At 42.1% G+C, this 24,804-nt stretch overlaps 1 protein-coding gene across 8 annotated transcripts in view; it reads right to left on the reverse strand.

Moving 5' to 3' along the window:
- LOC139629084 (transcription factor SOX-6-like) overlaps positions 1-24,804 on the reverse strand; it is a 117,639-nt gene that overhangs the window by 26,644 nt on the left and 66,191 nt on the right. For 6 of the 8 annotated variants that reach the window (XM_071491492.1, XM_071491501.1, XM_071491457.1 and 3 more), the window contains 4 exons: positions 17,079-17,251; positions 13,822-13,890; positions 3,666-3,786; positions 2,227-2,309 (listed from right to left, as the gene is read on the reverse strand). In XM_071491492.1, the coding sequence (XP_071347593.1) occupies positions 2,227-2,309; positions 3,666-3,786; positions 13,822-13,890; positions 17,079-17,251 (446 nt within the window). The remainder of the gene's footprint in view (positions 1-2,226; positions 2,310-3,665; positions 3,787-13,821; positions 13,891-17,078; positions 17,252-24,804) is intronic. The other 2 variants (XM_071491508.1, XM_071491482.1) reach the window with 1 other exon arrangement.

Here is a 24,804-nt window from a genome sequence, read left to right on the forward strand (position 1 = left end):
CTACTCAATATCAGCCGACGCTGGCGTGATGAGAAGCTTCCTCATTCATTCAGGTTCCTCTCACCCCCCTCCCCAACCCCCCACATCTCAGCCTGTGTTTAAATGTGAATGAGTTTGCATCTCCGACATTATTCATCCTCTTACCTCTCACTCACCGTACGGCTCTTTTGATAATTTCAAAGCTGAGAGTGGAGATGGGCTGCGCCAAGACTCCGATCCCCCTCAGCGCAGCACGGCGCTTTGCTAAGTCAATAGCGGCTAATGAGGGCCTCGATAACGAAAAACCACAATGCAAACTGAATAAACTGAGATAAGGATTCTTGTAACATCCAAAAGCCGTGCTATGGTAACGACTGACATGATGAAGCAATATTGTTTGCCTGTGAAAAAGCTTTTGAGGGCTTTTGTTCTTTCCTCTGATAGTAGGTAGCGCAGGAGGGGTGACGGGGGTCGTGTTGTGAAATCCCAAACCGCCTTTAGGGAGTAAAGATTTCATTTTTCTTTTCTTCTATTTCGTTTCACTTTTTTTCCCCCCCCTTTGCAAATATGTTCTATGATAACCATTATGGAAAAGTGCCATTCTCCAACCACAGGTGTCAAGCAGCAATAAAATATTTGATGAATTGCCTGGGCCAGGTGTTGTGCTGGTGGGGCGGAATTCCTCTGTGATTCATCATAACAGCTTTTGTTTAACACAGCTGACAGGCAGCAGATAAGCAGGCTATCATGTTAGTGTCGGCCCATAGAGCTTCATCTTGTAACCGACGTGTCATGCTGTTTTATTGAGAGAAGTTAACTCCATTAATATTCATTAAGGAACGAGCCTGTGATCTGAGCCGATTAATGCATGCTGGGCCTCCTCCAGCTTCTATTTGTATTTGCCATTCACTTTGCTTTTATGGCTGTTCTGGTGTATTTATGAACATATACTGCAACACGGAGCAGCTGAGGATATTGCTTAGCAGCAAAGTCAGGAAATAAGTTATGCTAGTGGGAAACTTTGATTTTTTTCCTTTAGTGTTATTATTGTAGTCAAGTGTCTGCACTTTCCACAGATCACCTGTCAGTCACGCAGCGTGGCGTCCCTGTCTTTGCTTTCCTGTTTTTGAAACAAGACCTTCTGTCAGTGACACTGGCTCATTTAACTGTGCAGTCATGATGGCTACTGCTTTTATGAAAAATACCTAGTTTTTCCTTTTCATCGCAACATTGAGGTTTTTTCCCAGGTAAAGCTCACCAGACATGTTGAATTCAGAACGGCCTTGGCCCCCAGATCGCAGGCAAACTATAAAAGGTTTCATGCACCAGGTATACATTAAATTACTATTGTGTTCTTTGAGTCAGCAATGGATAGGAAGTATTAAGAAGTCTTTTATTTTACGAAAATATAGCAGGTTTTTTTTCCCACTTGAACTCAGGGCGAGGTTAGACTGAATAGGAGTTTCATTTAGTTTGCCAATGTTTCTTATCTTGACTGTCTTTTCTATTTATCCTCCCACTTCTGTACGATTGTCTCTGGCTCTGGCTTGCTGGTTACACCCTCAGGATTAGAGTCATATGTACAAACACTCACCCTTGTTGCTCTGTCTTTGTTCCTGCTGCTGTTCTGAAACTTTGTCTCCGCTGCAGTTGTTTATTTGGTTGTGAAACACTCACTCAAGTCATCATCAGAGATATTGAAGAGGCACTTCTTTAGTTTGCTTTGCTGGCCTTTGCTCTGACACAGTCTCCAACTCCTGAATTATATGACCACTTTTAAGAGCACTATGACAACACAACATTTCCTTTCGTTTTGGTTAACTAAAACAATTTTGGTTTATGGAGGAGTTATGTCTTCGACAACAAAACCAATTTGTGGTTTTAGTCATGACTAAATGTGAAAATGTTTTGCCAAAAAATGTGAAAAGTCACTTATTTCCAAAATTTTCATGAGTTGAGAAGTGAATCCAGGTGAAACAGAAGCATATCTCACACACACAACACATGCAGGCCAAACTCCACACCCTCACTTTTCACCACTTCATTGTCAAACTCTTTCCAACATGTGATCCCTTTGCGGCAGGAAGACATGACTCACTCTTTTTTATGCAATTTCATTTAAAGGGTCGGTTCACCCCAGTTATATGACTCCTGCAGTGGTGTCTACCCATGCAGAAAGCTCTGGTTTGGTTAAGATGCACTGCTGATTTTGATGAACTCCCAGGAGGCCAGGTGTTTCGGCCTTACCTGTAGCTGTAATGGGCTGAGTCCAGATGCCGCTGCAGCTGCCATGGTGGATGGAATGAACTGCATGGGGTAATTCTCACCTGCTGAACAACGAAAACAACACACATTGTAGAGAGAGGTGATGGCACATTACTGCACAAGAACTAACCTGCTTTTTTTTTGTTGTTGTTTTGTTTCTTAACCTTCAACCAGCCACTTTCTGTATTTCTCTCTTGCTCTTTGTCTCCTCCCTTGTTCCTCTCATGTTTTTATTCATGTCAAATGAGACGTAAAGGGTCACAAGTGTTTTATTCGAAGGTTAATAACGCTCATTGTCGGTACACTTGGGTGCTTGAGACCAGAGAGAGCAGAGTTCACATCCAGAGCTCCCTCATTGGGATGCAATCATAAATACATATACGAGTACCGTGCATAACCCCCACTGTTTGTTCCTAAAAGGCTTTCCATGTCTGAACCTTTGTTGAAAACAGGACAAAGTCAAAGGAGAGTGTACAATAATGGCTTTTTAATCCCTTCCTTCGTTTCTGCCTTTCTTTGCGCCCTCGTGGGAGCGTGTGCTCACGCAGTAGGAATAAACATGGATTATTCTGTATGAAGTATGGAGGGTCAGTGCTGTGCAGCGTCAGGGGAGCACCTGGAGGAATGCATGGAAGAAATGAATGTGTGAAGGACAAGGAGAGAGGAAGAGAGCAGGTGGTGCAGAGGATCCTGTAGGAAGACGACTGTGCACTGGAAGTGTGTGTCTGTGTATGTGTGTGTAGGTGTGTCTTTCAGTGTTTTGTTGTGGCTGTTTGCACAAAATCCTTGCTGAAACATGCAACACTCACACCTTCCTTTGTGTTTCACGTGTATTTAATTTTTTTTTGGAATGTGTGTGATTTGTCTGTCTGCATCACACTTATGTGTGCGCTGGGGGGGTCAGTGAGCACCAGGACAACATGCATGAGAGTGTGTGCATGTGTGTGTGTCTGTGTGTGTGTGTGTGTGTGAGAAAGTGTGAAATTCCATGTTGCAGATGTGTTGTGCAACGCATGTTTTCAGCACGCCATAAAAGAGACATTCCAGTCCTGGCTGTGTCCAATGTATTGTTCCTGACGTGAACGAGCAGGGCTTGTAAATCTCTCCGCTCATTTCCAGAACATTCCTCACCTGACACACCTCATTAACATAGACTGGGATCCCAGTGTTTGTGTGCATTTGTGTGTGTCTTAGAGAGAGAGAGGGAGAGAGAGAGAGAGAGAGAGAGAGAGAGAGAGAAAGAGAGAGAGAGAGAGAGAAAGAGAGACCTGTTTCTTTTGTACTTGACAAGAGAGTCATGGAGCTTTTGTCTGAGGGGGGTGAATATTTATCCAGAAAACATACATTTCACCAGTGAGTAATCTGTCATGGGTTGTTCAATATGTATGTGCATGTGTGTGTGTGCCTGTGTGTGTGTGTACCTGGCTTGTAGGACATGCCCGGTGGGAAGAGGAAGCCTTGCTGTGCAGCAGCCGCAGCAGCCAGGGACCGCTGGTCATGAGGAAACACTGGGATCATCAGAGGAGGCATGTGACCCTGGACCTGAGAGAGAGGGAGAGAGAGAGAGAGAGAGAGACAGAGAGAGAGAGAGAGAGATGTTTGTCATCTTTATGTAAAACATGACATAGAAAAAAGGTAACTGAAAAAAAACTTGAGAAACACCCAACCACTCCTATCTACATGAATGCTGCAAGAAGGAAAGATGGTACCTGTGAAAACTATGAGAAAAAAGAAATAAAAATGGAAGAATGGAAAGAAAGAGACATAAAGAGATAAAAGAAACTGAGAAAGATGGAGGAGTCTGACTTAAGGAAAGTCAAAAAGAAGAAGAAAAAGAAGAAAAGTGAAGGAAAGAGGCAAAGAGAAGAAAATTACGATGAAAAGGGAAAAAATGAGATGAACGAAAACAAAGACGAAATGAGACAAGAAATAATGAAGACAGAAAAAGAAGAAAAGAAAAAGATACCAGTACATACACACACACACACACACACACACACACACACACACACACTCGCTCCTAAATGATCAGCAGGGTTGAAGAGAGCAAGTTAAAGACCAAACAACAAATAAAGACGTTTCATTCTTGAGAGACAAGAGTAAAAATGTGAAGCGAAACGCCTTTAAAACAACAGAGCAGCTAACAGCTGCCTTTCATGTCGGCTTGAAAGACTCATAAAAACTCTTGGTTGGACCGAGTTAAGGCGCTGTGGGCTCCGACTGAAGAGAACATATCAAAGATGAGCCTGCGGGAATCTATTACGGCTGGCTGTCTGAACCTCCGCACCGCCTCGCTCCCCTCACTTCCATCTCTCCCTTTATCTCATCCTCTCCTCTCCTTCCTTTAGCTTCTTCCTCGTTGTAAAATTGTTTGTCTCTTCCCCCCCGTGTTTCCCTCTCTTGTCTCTCTCTCTCTTTCTTCTGCTCTCTGCTGGTATTTTTCCTTCTCCTCACTCGTTCAGTTCCTGTCTGACAGTTTCATTTCAGATTTTCAAAGATGTGCAAGGTTTTAAAAATGAAATGTGACCTAGGTGGTGCTTTGATTATTTGGGCTGAGGAGGGGACATGTTGTCAGCTGAAAAAACTAATTAGTTCTGTAGAAAAATGTTTTCGATTCAATTTTTTAGTGAGGTTTAATAACTATTTGAAACTACAGCTGTAACTTCCTCCTCCTCTTTTCTCCAATTTCTCTCACTGTGTTTTTATTTCTCATCTCATCATAATTTCTCTTCCACAGAGTCTCTCATTGCATTTCAATGTTTATTATTCTTTTCTATTCTTGACAATCATTTAAATGCACAGTGTGTAACTTCTGCTGCTAGAAGTCTCTCAATCAAATCACAATAACAAAAGATGGAGTTTGGTGAAGTCGTGAAGGTAGCATGTGATCATGGAAGCTGTTGTCTTAACCACCATTGCGGTAAACTTCTCCTGTGTTGGATGCCTTCAGGCTCAGTTGTTCAGAAGGGTTTTACCACAGAGGTCTCCTCCTCTCTAAAACAAACAGACCTTATAGATTATAACCATTAAAATCACTGAAAAAAGCAGTTTCACATTAAAAGTCCGTGTTTTGCCAACGCTATAAGGAAGACATGTGACATCAGGGAAGGGTTGGGAGCTGAGGCTGCTAACCTTTGTTTCTATTGTTTCTCTGATAATTTATGATCCAGACGTGCAGGAGGGTTTTAACAGCAGCTGAATTACCCACAGAGGTGTCCTCCTCTTCATAACAAAAGGACCAGGGGATTATAATCAGTAGAAACACTGAATAAAGCAGTTTCACTTTTAAAATCAGTGATTCACCAACACAGTTCAGAAGACACAGGATGTTTCGTAGCGGCTGGGAGCTGAGCTGGCTGATATTTGCTTGGCTTGTTTTTCTGATAAGTTATGATCCAGACGTCCGATGACACAAATTCTTCATCCAGTTAAAATAAATAGTTGAAAATGATAAACTTCTTTAAAAAATCTCAAAAATTTGATCTGAAATTGGATAAAAGTCAATTTTGAGCTTCTGGCAGTCAAACACAACACAATGCATGTGCATGGGGGACATGATGTCATTGACAGGCGACCAAATTAAACAGACCATCACCATGATTAAAATCACAAATTTCTCTAGATTTGAAATTTGCTAGAAACATTTGGGATAATGTGAATACGCAATTCGAAAAAAGAAAATAGGTTCAGTCATTTTTAGACATTTTACTGTGAAAAAGTTACATATTATAACTTTAAGTTTCATTCTCTCACTTCCTTCTCAGTATTTTATAGATTTATTTTTTGTTAGTCTTCTTTCTTCCTTTATCAATTTCTTACTTCACCTCTTCTCCCATCTCTCCTTCACTTTCCTCTTTTCCTTCATCTGTTACTCTTTAAGATGAACACTTGTTGACACCTCCCTCCGTTCAATGCTGTCTGCCTCCATTCATCTCCTTTACTACCAATTCATTAACTACATGGCCTCCCTCCCTCCCTCCCACTGTCCTCCTGGGACAGTTCATCATTAGTGCCCAAATTTACGCCATCAGCATGTTGTGTGCTTACAGTATTCCTCTACGTTTGTACTGCGTGGTTACGTTGCTGAATTAGTTGAATAAGACCACCGTCCTCTGGGATGTTTATGGTGTGTGTGTGTGTGTGTGTGTGTGTGTGTGTGTGTGTGCACGTGGGCATGAGGCAGGGTCCAATGGTTTGTGGTAGGGAGATTCAAAGAGCATGACTAAAGAGAGAGAGAGAGATGAACAGTGCCATCCTTCACTTTTGTGTTTTTGCTGGAGGGCTGTATTAATTAGTCGATCAATAAGAGGATCAACAACAATTACTGTAAATTGAATATCTTTGGGTTTTAGACTGTCGATCAGACAAAACAAGCAACTTAAAGATTTCATTTTGGGCTCTGGGATCTTCTGATGAGCTGTTTTTTTTCACATAATAGATGATAGATGCTGAAAAACAATTGTAATATCAGATGATGTACAGAAAACCCGTCAATTACACCCAATGACATTATATTTAAAGGTCCCATAATGTATAAAGTGAGATTTCCATGTCTTTTTTGATTATAAAGCAGGTCTAGGTTCTATATTAATACTGTCAAAGTATCAAATCCTCAGTCCACAGAGAAATGCAAACAGCCTGTATTCAGAAACTGAGCCTTAAAACCAGCTGTCAGGACTTCTGGAACTTTGTGATGTCACATCAAAACAGTCACTGCTCTCAGCTCGGCCCCAAACAATTGTTTACCTGAAATCTACTATGTTTTTCGTCAATCAAAACAGTCAGCCAATCATAAGAGAGTCTCAGAGCCTCTCTTCTAACCCTAACCCTACATTGAGATGTTTTTAGTTCTTAAAACCACAAATATATCTTCTTATGGATATCAACACTTCAAATAAAATACATTTTACAAGTGTAAAATATGGGACCTTTAAATGCCCAGTTTCAACATCTTTTTCTGTTTATCTTATTACATACAATATCATCCCTTGGAAATTACAGCATGGTTATCTAAATCTACCTGGTTCAAGTTAGCAAAACATCATCATCATTGTTAAACATCTAAAAAAGTTTAGGCTTTTTATAATGTGTCATTTTCCATCTACTCTCACTACCTTCCTGCTCAAGCATGGTAGTTAATGAAGTGCTGCAAGACACACTGTATGCTAAACACTTCCTGGACATAAATCATGTAACTACAAACTTACCCATTATGAGCATAACTGCTGAGAGGAGTGGGCATGTATTTGTGTGTGTTCATGTGGAGAGGAGATATTTTGTAAAATCAAATTATTTAACTAGATTATGGCTAAAAAAAAATGAAGGTAGTCAATGGAAATCTCTAAAAAGAAAAGAGTTGTGTTTTTAAATATGCGCTCTTGCCTTTAAAGTGTCTTGATGAGGACCAATCAGAGTTCTGGACCATAAGAGTCACAAAGCTTTTGGACATTTTTGGTCATTTTGGTTGGTCTTCACTTCATCAAAGGGCTGTTTGAGGCTTATAACTTGGTTTGAGGTCAAGGTTAAAATTAGGTTGTGTGCATGTGTGTGTGTGTGTGTGTGTGAGTGTGCGCGTGTTCACGAGCTCATGTCTCTGCCACAACAACGCATCAAACATCTGTATTATCCACAGTTTGCGTGGAGCTACACATGTTAAGCACATGACCAGCTCTTCAGACAACATTGTTTGGGTCATACTCCTAAAAAGCCAGATCATTCGGGAGGCCCTCATCACACACACGCAGGCACTGGAGGTTTAGGGGACTTTTGGGGCATTCCCATACACACACACAGTCAGACAAGTGTCCTGACGTCTTGTGACACACAAAATAGAGAATGAAGAGAGAAGAAAAATGAGTCTGTGTGTCCGAACAGCTAAAAAAAAAGAAGAAGAGAGAAGTGGTGGTGGTGGTGGGGTGGGGGTTATAGAGTGGGACAAAATGCTCCCATTCATTGTATTCCTCTGGGAACACTGGGACTGACTGGGGCTGCTTCACTAGTGCAAACACACAAAGATCTCCTTTTACCGATGGGAGGTGGGGGGGGGGTGGGGGGGGGGGGGGTGCTGGATGAATGGACTGGGGAAGGTGGTGCTGTGGGGGCCCCCGCTCTGCTCAGCCCCTAAGAAAACACAAGGCCCCCTTCCTCTAACTGCCCAACAGACACATCGACATACACACCTAGGCACAGGGAACATGTGTACACGCGCAGACACACAGTCTGAATTAATGGTGGTCTTGTGTATGGGCCGCAGGGTTAGGGGGCAATGAGTACGTATGTGGTGCGTCTGTATGTTGATGTGATTGAGAGGGAGAGAAGAGAAAGAAAGAAATGTCTGGTTGTGCAGTTGGCAGGTACACACACATGTGGATGTGAATGAGTGCGCCCCTTGATTTTGTCCGTCACTTGACTTGAGGTAACAAGAAGTTCAAGTTCACACAAGTAAATTATGTTTTATTACTCTTTGTAGCCAAATGAAAAAAGAAATCAGCCCAAGATGTTTGTTATTTTAGCGACTTGTTCTTTGATTCAAGCATAAAATGAAAAAAATCAGGAAAAGCACCAGTTACTATAACATCAGAATGCCAGCCACTTTCTACACTGATGGGTGATCTCTGCACAGAAACGCCACAGTGATGCGAACTTGGTGCCACTGATCCCAACAAAATCTCACTGGTTCTTCCAAATTTTCTGAATCAAAAATCAAAATTCTCCTCGATATTGCAAGAACACTTGCAACTGCTATTACCACCTGAATCTTGAAGTGAAGTCTAATTGTTACACAGTGACTGGGAGCAGAAGAAAAAAACTTTAATATCACAGCAATGAAAAATAATTTATCTCTGTCCAGTGAAAAGTTGATGTTAGAAAGGCTTCACGTCACATTTGCCTGACTGATGGAAAACTACTTTAAGAGCACAGCTCTGTGAACTCATGTAGAAGACCACAATAAACGAATGCTCCATCAAGCAAGATGATGATGTTTGATTTCAGCATTTAATCAAATAAGTCAGCGTAATGTGAAATGGACAAACTGCTTAGAGTTGACACCCAACTGTGGCACTCTCCAACCAATCGTAGTCACTTTGGCTCATTGTTTTAGTTCTCCAGCCAGTGTATAACTTGTGTGGTTGAGTCTTACTGCTCTCATATTAAACTCTAAACAGCTGTTTGCAGCAAACAAGCTAAAGCAAAGAAAAAATGAGACCTACTTAGCTTGAAGCAGATAAAAGATAGAGTGCTACTCCATATGGTGCCACATACGAAAAAGTAATAGATGTTTTTTGTGTTTGTGGGCGGAGCTGAACTAGTGGTCATAGTTAGCAGTGTCACATGTCAATCTACAACATAAGAATATGGATCAATTGGACGCCTTCTCCAGTTATTTCAATGTTTTGCCAGCAGAGGAGGTTAAGTAAGTGAATAAGTGAGCAATGAGGAAACAATTAAAGTCTAGTCCCTGTGGATCTACAGTCCATCCTCTTCAGTCATTACATTGTAACCATAACACCAGTTATACAATGTTATCCCAAGGCAGTTTGTGCTCAGTCATATTATTAAGTAAATGTCATATCACAGATAAAATATGCAACATTCCTTCTTGCATAAATATTTAATAATCGATGATTCGGCTAAACTGTTTATGAGCAGTTTGGTGTGTTTAAATGCTATTTCTGCTGACATGCTAATGTTGCTAATGTCGTTAGCAAATAGTTAAATAGCCTACTGAGAACACTTTGTGGTTGCTGCTGTTACTATCAACTAAATAACAGATTTTTTTAGTTATTATGGGGATCTTGTCCACTTGTTCCTGCTGTTTTTCTGCCACCACAATGCGCTCACAACTGCAGCGACGTAACAGTGACGTCCCCTCCAAACTGATCTATGCACCTTCAAATAATTACATTGCTCAGTTTGTTTTTTTCACCATCTTGCTACACCCACATGAGCACAGTGAAGACACTACAGGGGATTTTAATTCAAGCATGCATAATTCCACTATGCTTACACCATTTTCTATAGGCTAACACACAGGTTAATACACTGTAGGGAGGGCCATTGTAAAGTCAAGAATTAGCCATTCTCCATAGTTGGTGAGTCCATTTGACGTTATGGGTTTTCCACGGCTTTCCAAGTCATTGTGTCTGAAGCTGTATTTGCTGACGTGGGAGCTGCCTGTCTATCTAATGGCCATTTGTGTGCACCATTAGTTCTCATGTATGTGTGTAAGTGTGTATATGTGTGTGTGGATTATTGTGTTTGTGCCTGTTTGTCTTAACACAGGTTTTGCAACCCCAATTAGTCAGAACCTCAGTCTAACATCAGCGCTTTATTAACAAGAGAAAAGTTTGAGTCTTTGCTTCAGACTGTGACGAAACAAGGACATTTACAAAGGAGAGGAAGTTAAAGAAGTTTATCTGCAAGACTGAGATTAACTGTGTGTCAAAGGTTCAGATTGAGGATGCTGGTCAAAACTTTTATGCCTGTTTACTTTAATCAGTCACAACATAATGACAAAAGCAGTCAGCTAATGGTGTTTCAACAGGGGGCAGCACTCTGTAATTATGGGACCGGCTGGTGACGACATCATCCACAGAGGAAAATAATACGACAGGATTAAACAGAGAAATAAAAACAAAAAGAAAACAACACTCGGGGGACAAGAACTCAAAGAGAAAGGGGAGGGCGGGGAGAGGAGGAGACACAGGAGTTATAAATGAAGAACAGAGAGAGGGAGGAGGAGGAGGAGGAGTGCGGCTTTGCAGTCATTAATTAGCCCGTTAGCTAGGGCCCGGGCGGTGCGGTTAGGGCCTGTGCCTTTGTGGGCCTGAAGGAAATGGGCCACATATGAGAGCCATTATAGGAACTGACTTAACAAAGACACATGCCTGTCAGCCACCAGGCTGGGCTGGGCTGCTCTGCCTATGGCACACAAAGGACCCACCACCACTGTGTGTGTGTGACGATGTGTTTGTGTGTGTTTTTTTTTTTTTTTATCATGTATGTGTATGTCAGAGGAAAATGTGTATTTATGCATTAATGTAAACTGTCTCCACTTGTAGTTAATATCAATACCTATAATGTTGTTTACGTGTGAGCTTGCATGCATGTTTGCACATTTTATGTACGAACATCTGCTGCCTCCTCACATGTTTTTGTGTGCGCATGTGTGTCTGTTTGTGTGTGTGTGTGTAACCATATCTATCAGAGTGGGGCCTTCGGAAGCGTTTCTTTAACCCATGGACATCCCCCGCTGGCTCTCCACACCATTTAAAACCACATGACAGGAAACCTGGGTCACTTTGAACTCCGCTCCCCCAACAGCACTGCACTGCACTTGCTGACAAACACACTGACACCATCCGCGGACAGAGAGGGAAGAAGAAACGATGACGAGGGGCAGAAATGTTCAAAATGGGCTAAAAGCAGCTTCCCACTGGCTTTTCATTGTCTCCGCTCATAAATCAGAAACAGATTTCAGAAACAGAAACAAATTTCTCACATATCATTGCTGATCTATAAAACTTTCAAAATGTATGATAATTAGCCATAAAATTAATGCCATTTATTCAGTGAAACTTTATTTGCCGTGATGATGCAACAGATAGCATGTGTGTACTTGAGTACTACACATCAGAGAGTTGCAACTATTCCACTTTTCTAGCAAAAAAAGTTTCTTATTTTTTCCATCTGGACAACATTTAGCGTTTCAAATTAAGATGTGAACAATAACTGGCACTCTGAAAAGCGGTTTTACCACACTGAGGCCTTTTCTTTTCAGCTGAAACAGTAGCATTTGGTCAGCTCCTCAGAGTATTGGCCTGAGAGGAGCTCAGGTCTGGATTTGATAAGTGGAAACAGACCGGTGCAGCGCTGCCTGTGTGTTTAAGGCCAACACACATCCGACACAGCGTAAACAGCCCGTACCCCAGTGACTAAGCCCTGGAGCTTAGCCATAATAATTCTAAACCTCTGTACAGTAGATAGACCATATGCTCCTTACTAAGCTGGGTTTGTTCGCCAAGAAATGCTATTGTTTTAAAAAATAACTTAAATAACAAGTTTGCACACACCCAGCTGTGATCTATACAATATTCAGCTGCTTTTCAGTTTAAACAAATTGTTTCGGTCTCTTTTGTGTACTCATCTCTGCACCTTAACCAAACAGCAGATTTAAGCACTTCTAGCAATTTTAAATCAAATCTAACTTAAGTGCAAAACAACAGCAGATGCTTGTGAAGCTCTACATGATAACATGCTGCTATGAACAGCGATTTTCTACATATCCCTTCATCCTCAAAGCCAAACATGACACAGTATCCGAGCCTCACAGCGTGGAAGAGGATCCGAGAGGGAGCTGGTTTTTATGGTCTTGCTCTCCCCTGGGGCTCAGAGGCCTAATGAAGTCCAATCCGAGCTTTATTAAGATCCAAGGGTGGGGCCTCTAATAAAAAAAAAAAAAGAAGAAGAAGAAGAAGAGGAGGGGGAGGGCAAGCCCTTGTTAAACTACATCGCACCTCCGGAGCAAGGGGAGATCCAAAGCTCGGGAGCAATGGGGGTTGACAGAGAGGCACTCTCAGTGGCAAGTGGATTCAGATTGTCTCACAGGTTGATTTAATTCAACAGTGACCCAACCATTCAAAAAAAATAAACTGATGAAATACAGGCTGACTAACTTCTCACATGCCTATCAGCTAGAGTGTGCAAATTTAGCAGCATTTGGCTCCCAGCTTGTGGTAATTTCTCGGTGAGTATGTATGAATATACAGAGCAGAGCATCAGGTGGAACAGATGTAGGAATGAAGGCAAGGAAAAAAAATAGCAAATTTAAAAAAGAGAAACAGCAAGGGATCTCTTTTTTTATCTGCATGTATCTGTCTCTATAAATAACATATTGTTATTTTCATTTCATTGTAATGAAGGAGTAAATGAGAAATGAAACACTGCAGAGCTGAGCGGGAAATGTGTGATGTGAAGGTAAAATAAAGCATTTGATTGAAAGAGGCAGAGAGAGGAGAGCACGCTCCGGTGAAGAGAGGAAACACAGGCTGATAAACAGACAACTGGCGAAAGAGAAGGAGGAGGAGGAGGAAGCCCAGAGGAGGCTGTGATATCGATCGCTGAGTGATCAATGCAAAAGTAAATGATTCAGCCATACCCAGGGCAATTACTGGGTCACTGCTGAGTGTAACTGTGTGTGTGTGTGTGTGAGTGTGTGTGTGTGTGTGTGTGTGTGTGTGTATCCACATGCCTCCATATGAGTGCAAGACTGTCGCGTTGTGACTGTTGTACCTTTCAATACCAGGCAAATCATAAAAGAAAAGGTCACGACCTCTTGTGTTATTGTCATCTTCCAATCGCACACGACTCAATAATAATAATGGAGCAGGAGGAAAATGGACACTTAGGTCATCCAGCCGGACGACAAAGTCAAGGGGGAGTCTGCAGAGGGCAGGACTGTGAAGAATGTGCAAAACAAGTTTGTGTGTGTGTGTGTGTGTGTGTGTGTGTGTGTGTGTGTGTGTGTGTGTGTGTGTGTGTGTGTGTGAAGTTGGGAGGCTGTTTCTGCCTACTAACCTGGATCTGTTGCTGGAGAATGTTTATCTTTTGCTGCTGCTGCAGGAGCTGCTGCTGTTGTCTGGCGATCTGTGCACACACACAAACACACACAAACACACACGCACGCACACACAATGGGATGGAGAGAAAATGACAGTTAATAACAAGGTGCATTATTTGTACATTTTGTTTTCCATTATTCTGAGATGATAAAAGGTGAATCGGGCTAATTATGTTTTTTTTTTAAACCTGGCAAATTGCTGTGTTTATTAGTACATAGGAGGGAATTCTGGGAAATCTGGTTGAAAATTAAAGACTTGTGACCCCATTCAAATCTTTCTTTAGCAGAGCTAAGATGTTTTGACAGTAAATCTTCATCAGGTGTCCTCCACAAGTGACCAAGAGGGTTGTAGCAGCATTGAAATTAAAATTAAAAATTATGTTTTGGAGCCCAGACACTGCTGACCACTTAATGCTTTGTTTTTGATGAACCCTGTGCTGAGCAGCATGTTATTGCTCCAGGAAACTAATTCTGGATTCAAACCAGTCTGCTTCTTTTCAAAAACTGGCTAAACTGGCTAAACATTGGTTAAAAAAAAAAAACCAAACAGAAAAGTTTGGCACTAAATGAGAGAGCAGGAAAAACTAGAACATGCCTTGAACATTTCACCAATGAAGGGAAAAATGTTCAAGGCAGGAGAAATCAGGCATGTGGAGGAAAAAAGTTTGGTGGTGATGCCACGTTCAGTCGGGATGTATCTGACCTACAAAGGCAGCAGAGGAAGTGTGGCAACCAGAGCCTGAGCTGCAGTGTTGAAAATTGTCAATGAGGTCAAAAATTCCTTGAATGCAGGAGTTACAGTGGCAGTGAGTTAAACGTCTGTTTGACCTCAGATTGTTATCTGAAAGGGCCTCAGCCCAGTGTGACAGATGGCACAGCTAATTCATGCAATCGGCAGCATGGAAAGTTCCTGTACAAATCTCTTCACCGACAGTGAATCTGTGAGATTGACATGTTTACTGGCGCAACCAACAACATCCAGCGTGCCCCTCCCCCTCCCCCAGCTCTGCACACACCCATCAACACTCATCAGCAGGAGAGGCAATCATAGTTATTTCTTTCTGTGCTGTTTTGATGAGGAAAAAAAACAACAAAAAAACATCCCAAGTCAAATGTTAAACAGTTGACGGGCAGCTGGGACCAGCCACTCATGTGGAGGTAAAATCCTTAAAGGGCCAGTGCATCAACTATTTGATCCTGCCCACCCTGAGCACAGAGAAGTAAGGCAGCTGCCTCTCTTTTTTCTTGAGGAGTCGTTTAGTATATTTATTCTGAAATGTAATTATAGGCTGCTGAATGGGAGGCGGCGCCCCATTTGCACACATGTCATATTTCATTAAAGGCAGATTTCTCAGGGTTTGTCTGTAGGGCATTATCCTATCAAGTCTCAACAGCCAAATGACTGGCTGATATTGGAATCTGTCTTTCTTTTCACTCTCTCCATCTACCCAGCTCTTTTGTGAAGCTGTGAAAGGTGGAATGTGTTGTGATGGGAGGTGTGGACTTGTCCAAACAGAGCCTGTCGTATGCCGACCTACAGTAACGTGTCGGCAAAGAGTGAAAACAAAGAGCGCTCACCTAAACACCGCTTTGCTCAGGCTCTCTCTCTCTTTCTCTGCCACATGCTAGTTTTTGTTTTTTTTAACTCTGCTTGACACCTGAAGACAAGCATCAGCAGCAGGAACTTTTCCTACAACTTTTGAAGCTGCACACATACACACATACATATTTTCTAAGGGTTGTACTGTGGAAATTTTGGTTGTCACTGCTTTCAGGTGTGATGACATTTCATACACCAACTTCACCAGGAACACAACAAAGTCTAACAAAGCCAGGGGTACGAGTGGTCAGTCAGTCACAGAGGTCTCTCAGTGGAACCACATTAACGAAATACAAGGGGTGACAAATCTACGCGACACAGGATGATCACCTGTGAACCAAAACAGAAAAAAGAAAAATTGCCTTTATTTAATATTTTCTTTTTTTCTTGCTACATATACACTACATGTATAGATTTATCTCCTTAGGCCTCTAAAACTCTAAAACCAGCATCAACCTTCAAAAGAATTTCTCACACCTAATACACAGCTGTTCACAAGAAGACACTGATTTGTACTAAGTGGTGATAGAGGACTGGAAGAACTGATGTAACCATGTTATTTGGAGGTGAAGTCAGTAATGGCAGTGGTAAGCACTGGTTCATGGTGACTACTGTGGCAAGTTGGACCTAATGGACAGAGGGAGCAGTAATTTGAACTTTTCCCTTTGTCTTTATATTTGTGTAACTTTTCTGATCTTCTGATTGAACATGTTTTTTGACTCACTTTCACTTTTAATGACGTCATCGTGTCATCAAATCTTAGCATCTGAGCTAGTTGAAATGTTATCAAACGTTTCTTCCTCCTCTTATTATTAGCAGTATTATTGTTATTATTAACCATTATAGGTACAGGTATTACTTTTATTATTATTTTCACTATACCATTTAGTCTGAGTGCTTAAATACCAACGTATATACAGCTGTTCTTGGTCTACCTCACCCCCCTCCCCCCTCTTGTCTCTCCCCCATTTCTCTTGTCTCAACCCAACCGGTCGAGGCGGATGGCCACCCCCACACCCTGACTCTGGTGATGTTGGGAGTGTCTTCTTGTTATAGGGAGTTTTTCTCTGCACTGTTGCTGCTCATGGTGGGAGCTGATTCTCTCTTTTATATCGGAAGGTGCTGACCTCACTCTGTAATGTGCCTTGAGATAATGTGTGTTGTGATTTGGTGCTATACAAATAAAACTGAATTGAATTGAACTGAATTGAATTGAATTGAATTGAATTGAATTGAATTGAATTGAATTGAATTGAATTGAAAGGAACTGAAATGAAAGGAATTATGAACTATTCTTCATCTTCATCTCTTCAACTTATAGGAAATTGACAACTTTGTCAACCTCTGTCACACACACTATTCTCTTTGCCACTTAACTTACTCTATACAACTACTGTTGATGCTATCAAAACATAGAAATGCACTCAAGAAATCCTTTCACTCAAACACCATACAGCTGCTATGAGCTCTGTCTATAAAGCTCTTGTACATACACTGGCTGCACCCACTTTTTTTTTTCTTTCTCTTTACACAGCTTCTACTTCAGATAATACAACATTTGCCATTGCCACTCTAACACAGTCACAAACATTCACATCCTCCAGCCCTCCCTACCTGCTCCTGCTGCTGTCTGGCCAGCTCCATCTGCTGTCTCTGCTTCTCCAGCTGTGAGGCGGCCATCTTCTTCTGCTCATCGTGGGCGGCGAGGAGCTGCTCTCTCAGATTGATCAACTGACCGATCATGGTGGAAAGCTGGCGCTCCTTCTCCTCCAGAGACTCTGGCGTACCTGGACAGGAGATTAGGAAGTGTTACACTTTGACTTCGATAACATGATGAATCAGCTACTTGTTTAAACCAAGGCATATTTGATGGAAACGCAAGAATTAATGTGGAGGATCTTCTATAGCTAGAATTAAAAGGCTCAGTTCACTATTGGTCCAAGGCCAGAGGCTTTCACTTCCTTCTCACTACACGCAGAAAATCATCACACTTGTTCTATTAAAGGTCCCATTTTTATAACTTTTCCAGTGTTTTGTTTGAAGTGTTGATCTCCATCAGAAGATATATTTGTGGTTTTAAGAACCAAAAACCATCTCAGTGTAGTTTTAAATCTTCTCTCTCAGGCTTCTCTCTGGAGCTCTAGTAACAATAGGTCAATGAGCCAATCAGAGAAGAAGATCTGAGCCTGTCTTCTGATTGGCTGACTGTTTTCTGAGTGATCCAACATAAATATAGCAGATTTCAGGTAAACACTCAGAGAAACCAAATCCTACAAGGTTGGATGGTGGGTCCAAGTGGGCGTGGCTTGGGGTGTGACTGAGAGCAGTGACTGCTTAGTTATGACATCACAAAGTTCCAGAAGTCCTGACGGCTGGTTTTAAGGCTCAGTTTCTGAATACAGGCTGTGTGCATTTCTCTGTGGACTGAGGCTTTGATACTTTCACAGTATTAATATAGAACCTAGACCTGCTTTATAATCAAAAACACATGGAAGTCTCACTTTCTACAATATGGGACCTTTAATGGAACAAAAAATTATTAACCTCACCCTCACACTCTCTTCATGCACAGAACAACATTAAGAAGTTTAGTGAGGGTCCATTATGATGTTCAAGGTGTAACTCAGAGGGACCATGACTGCAGTGGTTTTCTTTTTTGGCTTGAGTTACCTTGGAACTTTTTCATTCAAACAAAACACCAAAGCAACTTCAACAAATGCCTGCACACACCACAAAGAAAGACACATTCACCTTCACTAAAAACCCTCATTCCCAAATTCCCATGAATCACCTGGCTTGTAGTTACGTCTTACTACTCATTATCCTCTGTCTTGTCTCCACATGCCATCAGTGTTTATTACTTAGTGTCTGCTCCCAACAACAATAAAATCAGTTTGACTTAACCTTTGCAAATAAGCAGGTGTCACAGGCTTTTGTCAGGTTTATGATTTAGACATTCTTGGGAGGTTTTAGTGAGGAAGATGGACCAACACCAGTAAGACCATCAAGTAACCAGATTACACTGAAGGTATCACAACAGGCAGTCATAGTAATGCCAATATTTTCTTTTTATTTCATGGTAAGCTGAACACATGTTCAGCCTTTGATCACCGCACTGTATAATGAGTTGGTTTCATAACTACAGTTCTTGTCAGATCAGTATCAACAGCCTTGTTTTCATTGCAGTTTCACACAAAATAGAAGATTTTTTCTTTTCTCAGAAAAGTCAACAAAACACAATTGCAAGTTGTCTGTGTTTCCATTGAGTGATATTGTGTAAATAAAGCTGAGTTTTCTCCTCTTGCGATATCACTCTAATTAAACAGCATCTGCTAAGTGTTGGGACAGGGATTCCGTTTGCATCCACAATAGTCGTTGTAGTGTTTAATCAAATCAGAATCAGAATCAGAATCAGAATCAGAATCAGAATCAGTTTTATTGCCAAGTATGTTTTCACATACAAGGAATTTTTTCTGGTGATTGGTGCAATTGAACAGCAACAGTGGGGCTCTCTAGCCTTGTTGATGAGGCTAATAGCAGATGGGAAGAAGCTATTTTTGTGGCGAGAGGTTTTGGTCCTGAAGGACCGCAGCCTCCTGCCAGAGGGGAGTGTCTCAAAGAGTTTGTGTCCAGGGTGGGAGGAGTCAGCTACAATCTTCCCTGCACGCCTCAGAGTCCTTGAGGCGTACAGGTCCTGGAGGGACGGAAGATTGCAGCCAATCACCTTCTCAGCAGAGTGGATGATATGCTGCAGTCTGTCATTGTCCCTCTCCGTGGCAGCAGCGTACCAGATGGTGATGGAGGAGGTGAGGATGGACTCAATGATGGAGGTGTAGAAGTTCACCATCATAGTCCTTGGCAGGTTGAACTTCTTCAACTGCCTCAGGAAATACATCCTCTGCTGAGCTTTTTTGATGAGGGAGCTGATGTTTAGCTCCCATTTGAGATCCTGTGTGATGGTGGTTCCCAAGAAGCGGAAATGCTCCACGGTAGCCACGGGGGAGTCGCACAGGGTGATGGGCGTGGGTGGGGCTGGGCTCTTCCTGAAGTCCACTATCATTTCCACTGTCTTCAGAGCGTTTAGCTCTAGGTTGTTCTGCCTGCACCAGGTCACCAGACGCTCAGTCTCCCACCTGTAGGCAGACTCATCGCCATCAGAGATGAGTCCAATGAGAGTGGTGTCGTCTGCAAACTTCAGGAGCTTGACAGACTGATGGCTGGAGGTGCAGGTGTTGGTGTACAGGGAGAAGAGCAGAGGAGAAAGAACGCAGCCTTGCGGGGATCCAGTGCTGATGGTCTGGGAGTCAGACACGTGCTTTCCTAGCTTCACGTGCTGCCTCCTGTCAGACAGGAAGTCGGTGATCCACCTGCAGGTGGAGTCAGGCACGCTCAGCTGGGAGAGCTTGTCCTGCAGCAGAGCCGGGATGATGGTGTTGAAGGCAGAGCTGAAGTCCACAAACAGGATCCTGGCATAGGTCCCTGAGGAGTCCAGGTGCTGGAGGATGAAGTGGAGAGCCATGTTGACGGCGTCGTCTACAGACCTGTTGGCTCTGTAGGCGAACTGCAGGGGGTCCAGGAGTGGGTCAGTGATGGATTTGAGGTGGGACAGGACAAGGCGCTCAAATGATTTCATGACCACAGAGGTCAGGGCAATGGGTCTGTAGTCATTTAGTCCTGTGGGCCTTGGTTTTTTGGGGACAGGGATGATGGTGGAGGATTTGAAGCAGGCTGGCACGTGGCAGGTCTCCAGTGAGGTGTTGAAGATGTCCGTGAACACTGGAGACAGCTGATCAGCACAGTGCTTCAGGGATGATGGAGAGACAGAGTCAGGACCTGCAGCCTGAGAAAACTCAGGACCTGAGTTTTCTCCTCTTGCGATATCACTCTAATTAAACAGCATCTGCTAAGTGTTGGGACAGGGATTCCGTTTGCATCCACAATAGTCGTTGTAGTGTTTAATCGAAGGCAACAATGACAAAAAAAAGACAAACCCCTTATATCTGGCAGGGGACACATATCAGGGATTTTTGGGAGATGATAGTGTGCAATATCTTTGGATGTCGTGTGAAAACTCATGTCACGTCACTTTTGCTAAATATTGCTTTGTTGAATAGGCTGAAAAATCACCTAATGCGAAGATATAATTGTTTTTGCTACATTTGAGATTTTTTTCAAATTTTACTTTTACATTTAGTTTGCAATTTGAAATTGCACCTTAAGCAGGTTAATGGATACGTGGCTAGTGTCAGATTTGAAATTTCCTATTAACCTTGTGCTCTGTACTGTTTGTCCTTTTAAAAAGCTTTTTCCCCTTACGACTTTCAAACGCCAGATTCCCTTCACACTTCAGTTCTCGTCACTTCTAACTCAACTGTTGACCCTGGGAAGGTGTCCACATGATGTCATCAATGAGGCGCTTCACTGAGATGGATTAACATGTGGAGGTTCACACATCTTTGTGTACCTCAGCATACCAGTTGCTTTTGCGGAGACAAGAAGGTGATCCCTCACTGGCTTCCCACCCATGAACCTGTAAACACTTTTGTGTGTCAAGCCTTGGATCTTTTTCAAGTTGGGAGACCATGTGCATCTCTCCCTGGGACATTTGCAGTTCAGATGCACCACAACCCAAATGTCAAAGCCTCAACTAAGACAAAAGCATTTCAGTCAGAGACACTGTCAACAAATTGACCACTTGCAGCAAATAATTTGGCATGAAAAAAAAAAGAATTTTGCAAAGACTAAGCAGAAACACATAAGGGTGATGATGAGGTAGAGGCCAATCAGCATGACCTCAGAGCTCTCCCTGATCTGATGCTTAAATGCTTAAAATTGTCTTATTTTGCTGCCTGTGGCTGGAAAACAGAACTGTGTGCTATTATTTTGCTCTGTTTTGTCAGCCACATAACAAGCCGACCATGGCCCAGACAAAAGGCTATGTTGCTTTGAAATTCAAGTGGATTTCAGGGCCGGTTTTTAGCACTCAGAGTTACATTTTAGTTTACATTGCAAAATGTCTGTACATTGGGAAACTCTGTGTCCCTTTGCCCTGAATCCATGTTGAATTGATTGGTTTCTATTGTTGAGAGCTGCCAACAGCATGAAGGAGGAACAATTCATTCCAACAACAACATACATATGCTTGTGGGGGACATGAACTCACACACTTCCACACTAAAGTTTATCTTGTTCAGAAGTTTCTGCTCCTGTGTATGTGTGTATGTGTGTGTGTGTGTGTAAGGTCTTGCCCTGGGGCCATGTAGGGAGATTGCAGGGTGGCCCCAACACTACCTGCATACTAACAGAGTCTCCATTGTAGTTCTGTCAGGCCCCTATTGTACTGCGCCCCCCCCCCCCCCCCCCCCCCCCCCAACCCCACACCACACCACCCCCCCAACACACACACACACACACACACACACACACACACACAGAAATTACCCCTCAGCACCCCTGTATCAAAGGCAACATTCTCCTCTTCTTGTCTCTTTTTTCATGCTTTCATTCTTCTTTTTCAGTTTCCCCAAACGACCTCCCATCAGTTACTCCTCTCCTCTCTCCTTCTTTTTCCTCTCCTTCTCTCTGCTCTCTTATTTCTCCAATCCTCGTCTCCTCTCATTTCCTCCTTTATCTATTCCTTTCCAACTCTCCTGTTTATTCTTTTTCTCTCCTCTTCTCACCTCTTTTGTCTTTTCTTTTCATTTTCTTCTCTTCTCTTCCCTCTTTTCCTTCCCCTTTATTTTCTTCTCTTCTCTAATTCCCTCTCTTCTCCTTTTTCCTTGGCATTCATCACTTTCTTTTACTTTTTCTCCCCTCCTCCTTCTCTCTTCCCCTCTCCTCTTACCTCTTCTCCCCTTCCCCTCTTTCTTCACCCTCATCACCTCCACCCTACTTTCATCTCCTCTTCTCTCTTTACTCACTCATCTACCTTTCCTTCTTCTTTCCCCTCATCACCTCTCCTCGTTCATGTCTCCTCCCCTCTTTTCTCATCGGCTCTCTCAATCACCTCATCCCTGTTCCTTCCCTTTTTCGCTGCTCATCACCTCCTCCCCTCCTTCTTCCCTTCTCATCTTATCACCACTCTTCTCCTCCCTTGTTCTTTTTTTTCTCCCTAAATCTCTTTGGCCAATTTAGTCTTGCAACACTGATGGAGACTTTATAATCCTGTTCCCTACATTCCTCACAGTGGAGTAAACCCTATTGTGTAATCGCAACAACTGCGATTACAGCACCATGATTCATCTTCCTGGATTACGGGTTGTGCATTCCAAACGCGACGCCTTGCGTTCCTTCGACACTTCTGGCACCAATAATCATCTCCGACGTTTTCCGTTTTCCATCCATCAGGATTATTCCCGACACCTGCTGAGGGCACCAGCCAAAACAGAAAGCCATTAAGTGTTTTCTCAATCTGTTTGGACGATCTGTCTCTGCACCAGGACTCATGTCAAAACTTCTGCATGAGGCGTTTGTTAGTTTTAACTGCCTGGTCACAAAATGTTTTGATTTATGGGATTTAAATCCTGCTTCTCTGTTTCTGTTTAAGTTTTCATCTCAATATATTTAATATGTTTTATTAGCACAAGTAATAAAATGTCATTGCCACAGCAGAGAATGTGCTAAAAATGTCCTGCTCCATTTTAATGTATTTTCTATAGAATCCCAAATTTGTATTTTACATTGATTTTCTCTTTTGCTTGGATTTTGTTTTTATTTTCCTCTTTGTCATTTAACTTCATAGTCTCCTCTGAATCAAAATCCAGAAAGGTTATGTATGTATGTTATGTCTATTACTATCTTATTTATTTATATTTTTAAATGTGTGTCATGTTTTATTTCCATATTTCCTTTTATGTGTGTGTTATGTGTCAATCATTAACAATTATTCTGTTATTAAGTTATAAATAAAGGTATGAAGAAATAAATTTGTGTTTTTCATTGTTCTTCATTCATGTTATTCAATTATATGTTAATTAATTCATTGGATGGAGTCACACACTGTATGAAAAAAGTTTGTCTCAGCCACTTCCTTTCACACACACATACACACACACACACACACACACACACACACACACACACACACACCACATCACACACACACTCCAGCACCAAGACCACATATGAACACACACAAACCATCATGTACTCATATCATCACACCTCAAACTATCACATTGCCCCGAGCTTCTGCCAAACCATCATGTTTCATAATGGTGACTGTGCACGAAACTCCCACCATTCCTCTGGATGACTAAAGCCTCTCCTCACTGTCACAGCACAACAAACACTGACACTCGCCTTCCCATCAGCCCACAGGCCCCAAGACAAATTCAATCACAACATTTTGTCAAAACAAGTGTCGTGATCTCCTCTGGGCAGCAGGGTATAAAGACAAACCCAGTATCAAGTTTAATCTGTATACAGTCAGGTGTACTGCTCACAAACAGCTCACTTCACCAGATACTCAGCAGCACATATATATGAAAAGCTGCAGTGGGTAAGATGCCTGAATTAGGTGACTCGTGAATGTCAGTGTGATTATTGATGCCAGATGTGCCAGCTCCTACATCTGTCAGTAAAATCAGACACTTTCTATCCATTTGTTCTTTTTTTTGCATCCAGCACCTTCTTGTTCTGTGGTGGTGTGCGGTAGGAAAGTTTCATATTAGCTGATTAGTTATTAGCTGATGGAAAAGATTTTTAGAATACATGATACAGCTTCTTTTTGTTTTCTTTTTATAATTTATCACATTTCTATCTTTAGTGTAAATGCATCACTGCTGTGCTGCTGCCACCCCACACTTCAAAAATGCTTAACAATGAAGAGACAAATTCCATCATGAACATAACATACTGTAAATGCATAATAGTGTTGGTGGCATCTTCCTACCCTAATATTTGCATAACACTACCTGATTTATATATATTATTTACCAGCTCTTTCAAAAATATCACTTAAACAAATAAACCACCAGAAAGGGATTTTTATGCATCAGGATTTTATGTTGCAATAAACAATATTCAGACAACCTCTGCCCCACATGAGTTAAAGCACATGGCTGGCGTGAGGCAGGAGAATGACAGAGTTGCAGAGCAGACAGGTTAAAGCTGCAGAAGACCAAGTGGCTTTAACTCCTGCCAGCTAACAACATCATCACAAAGCTAAAGCAAGCAAATGATCACAAAAGTGAAGTGAAGTGTTAAAATGTCACCTGGTTCCCACAGTTTCCCTGTCGGAGCTGCACAGTAGGAGAGTGTGGTCATTCTGGGCACACACCCAGATGTGTATGAGTGCAACAGTTTGTGTGTGTGAAGCAGGACATACTCAAAAAGCATG

The sequence above is a fragment of the Trachinotus anak genome, unplaced genomic scaffold (genome assembly GCF_046630095.1).
Source record: "Trachinotus anak isolate AG129_WGS33_773 ecotype Australia unplaced genomic scaffold, CSIRO_AGI_Tana_v1 ptg000002l, whole genome shotgun sequence".
Taxonomy (NCBI): Eukaryota; Metazoa; Chordata; class Actinopteri; order Carangiformes; family Carangidae; genus Trachinotus; species Trachinotus anak.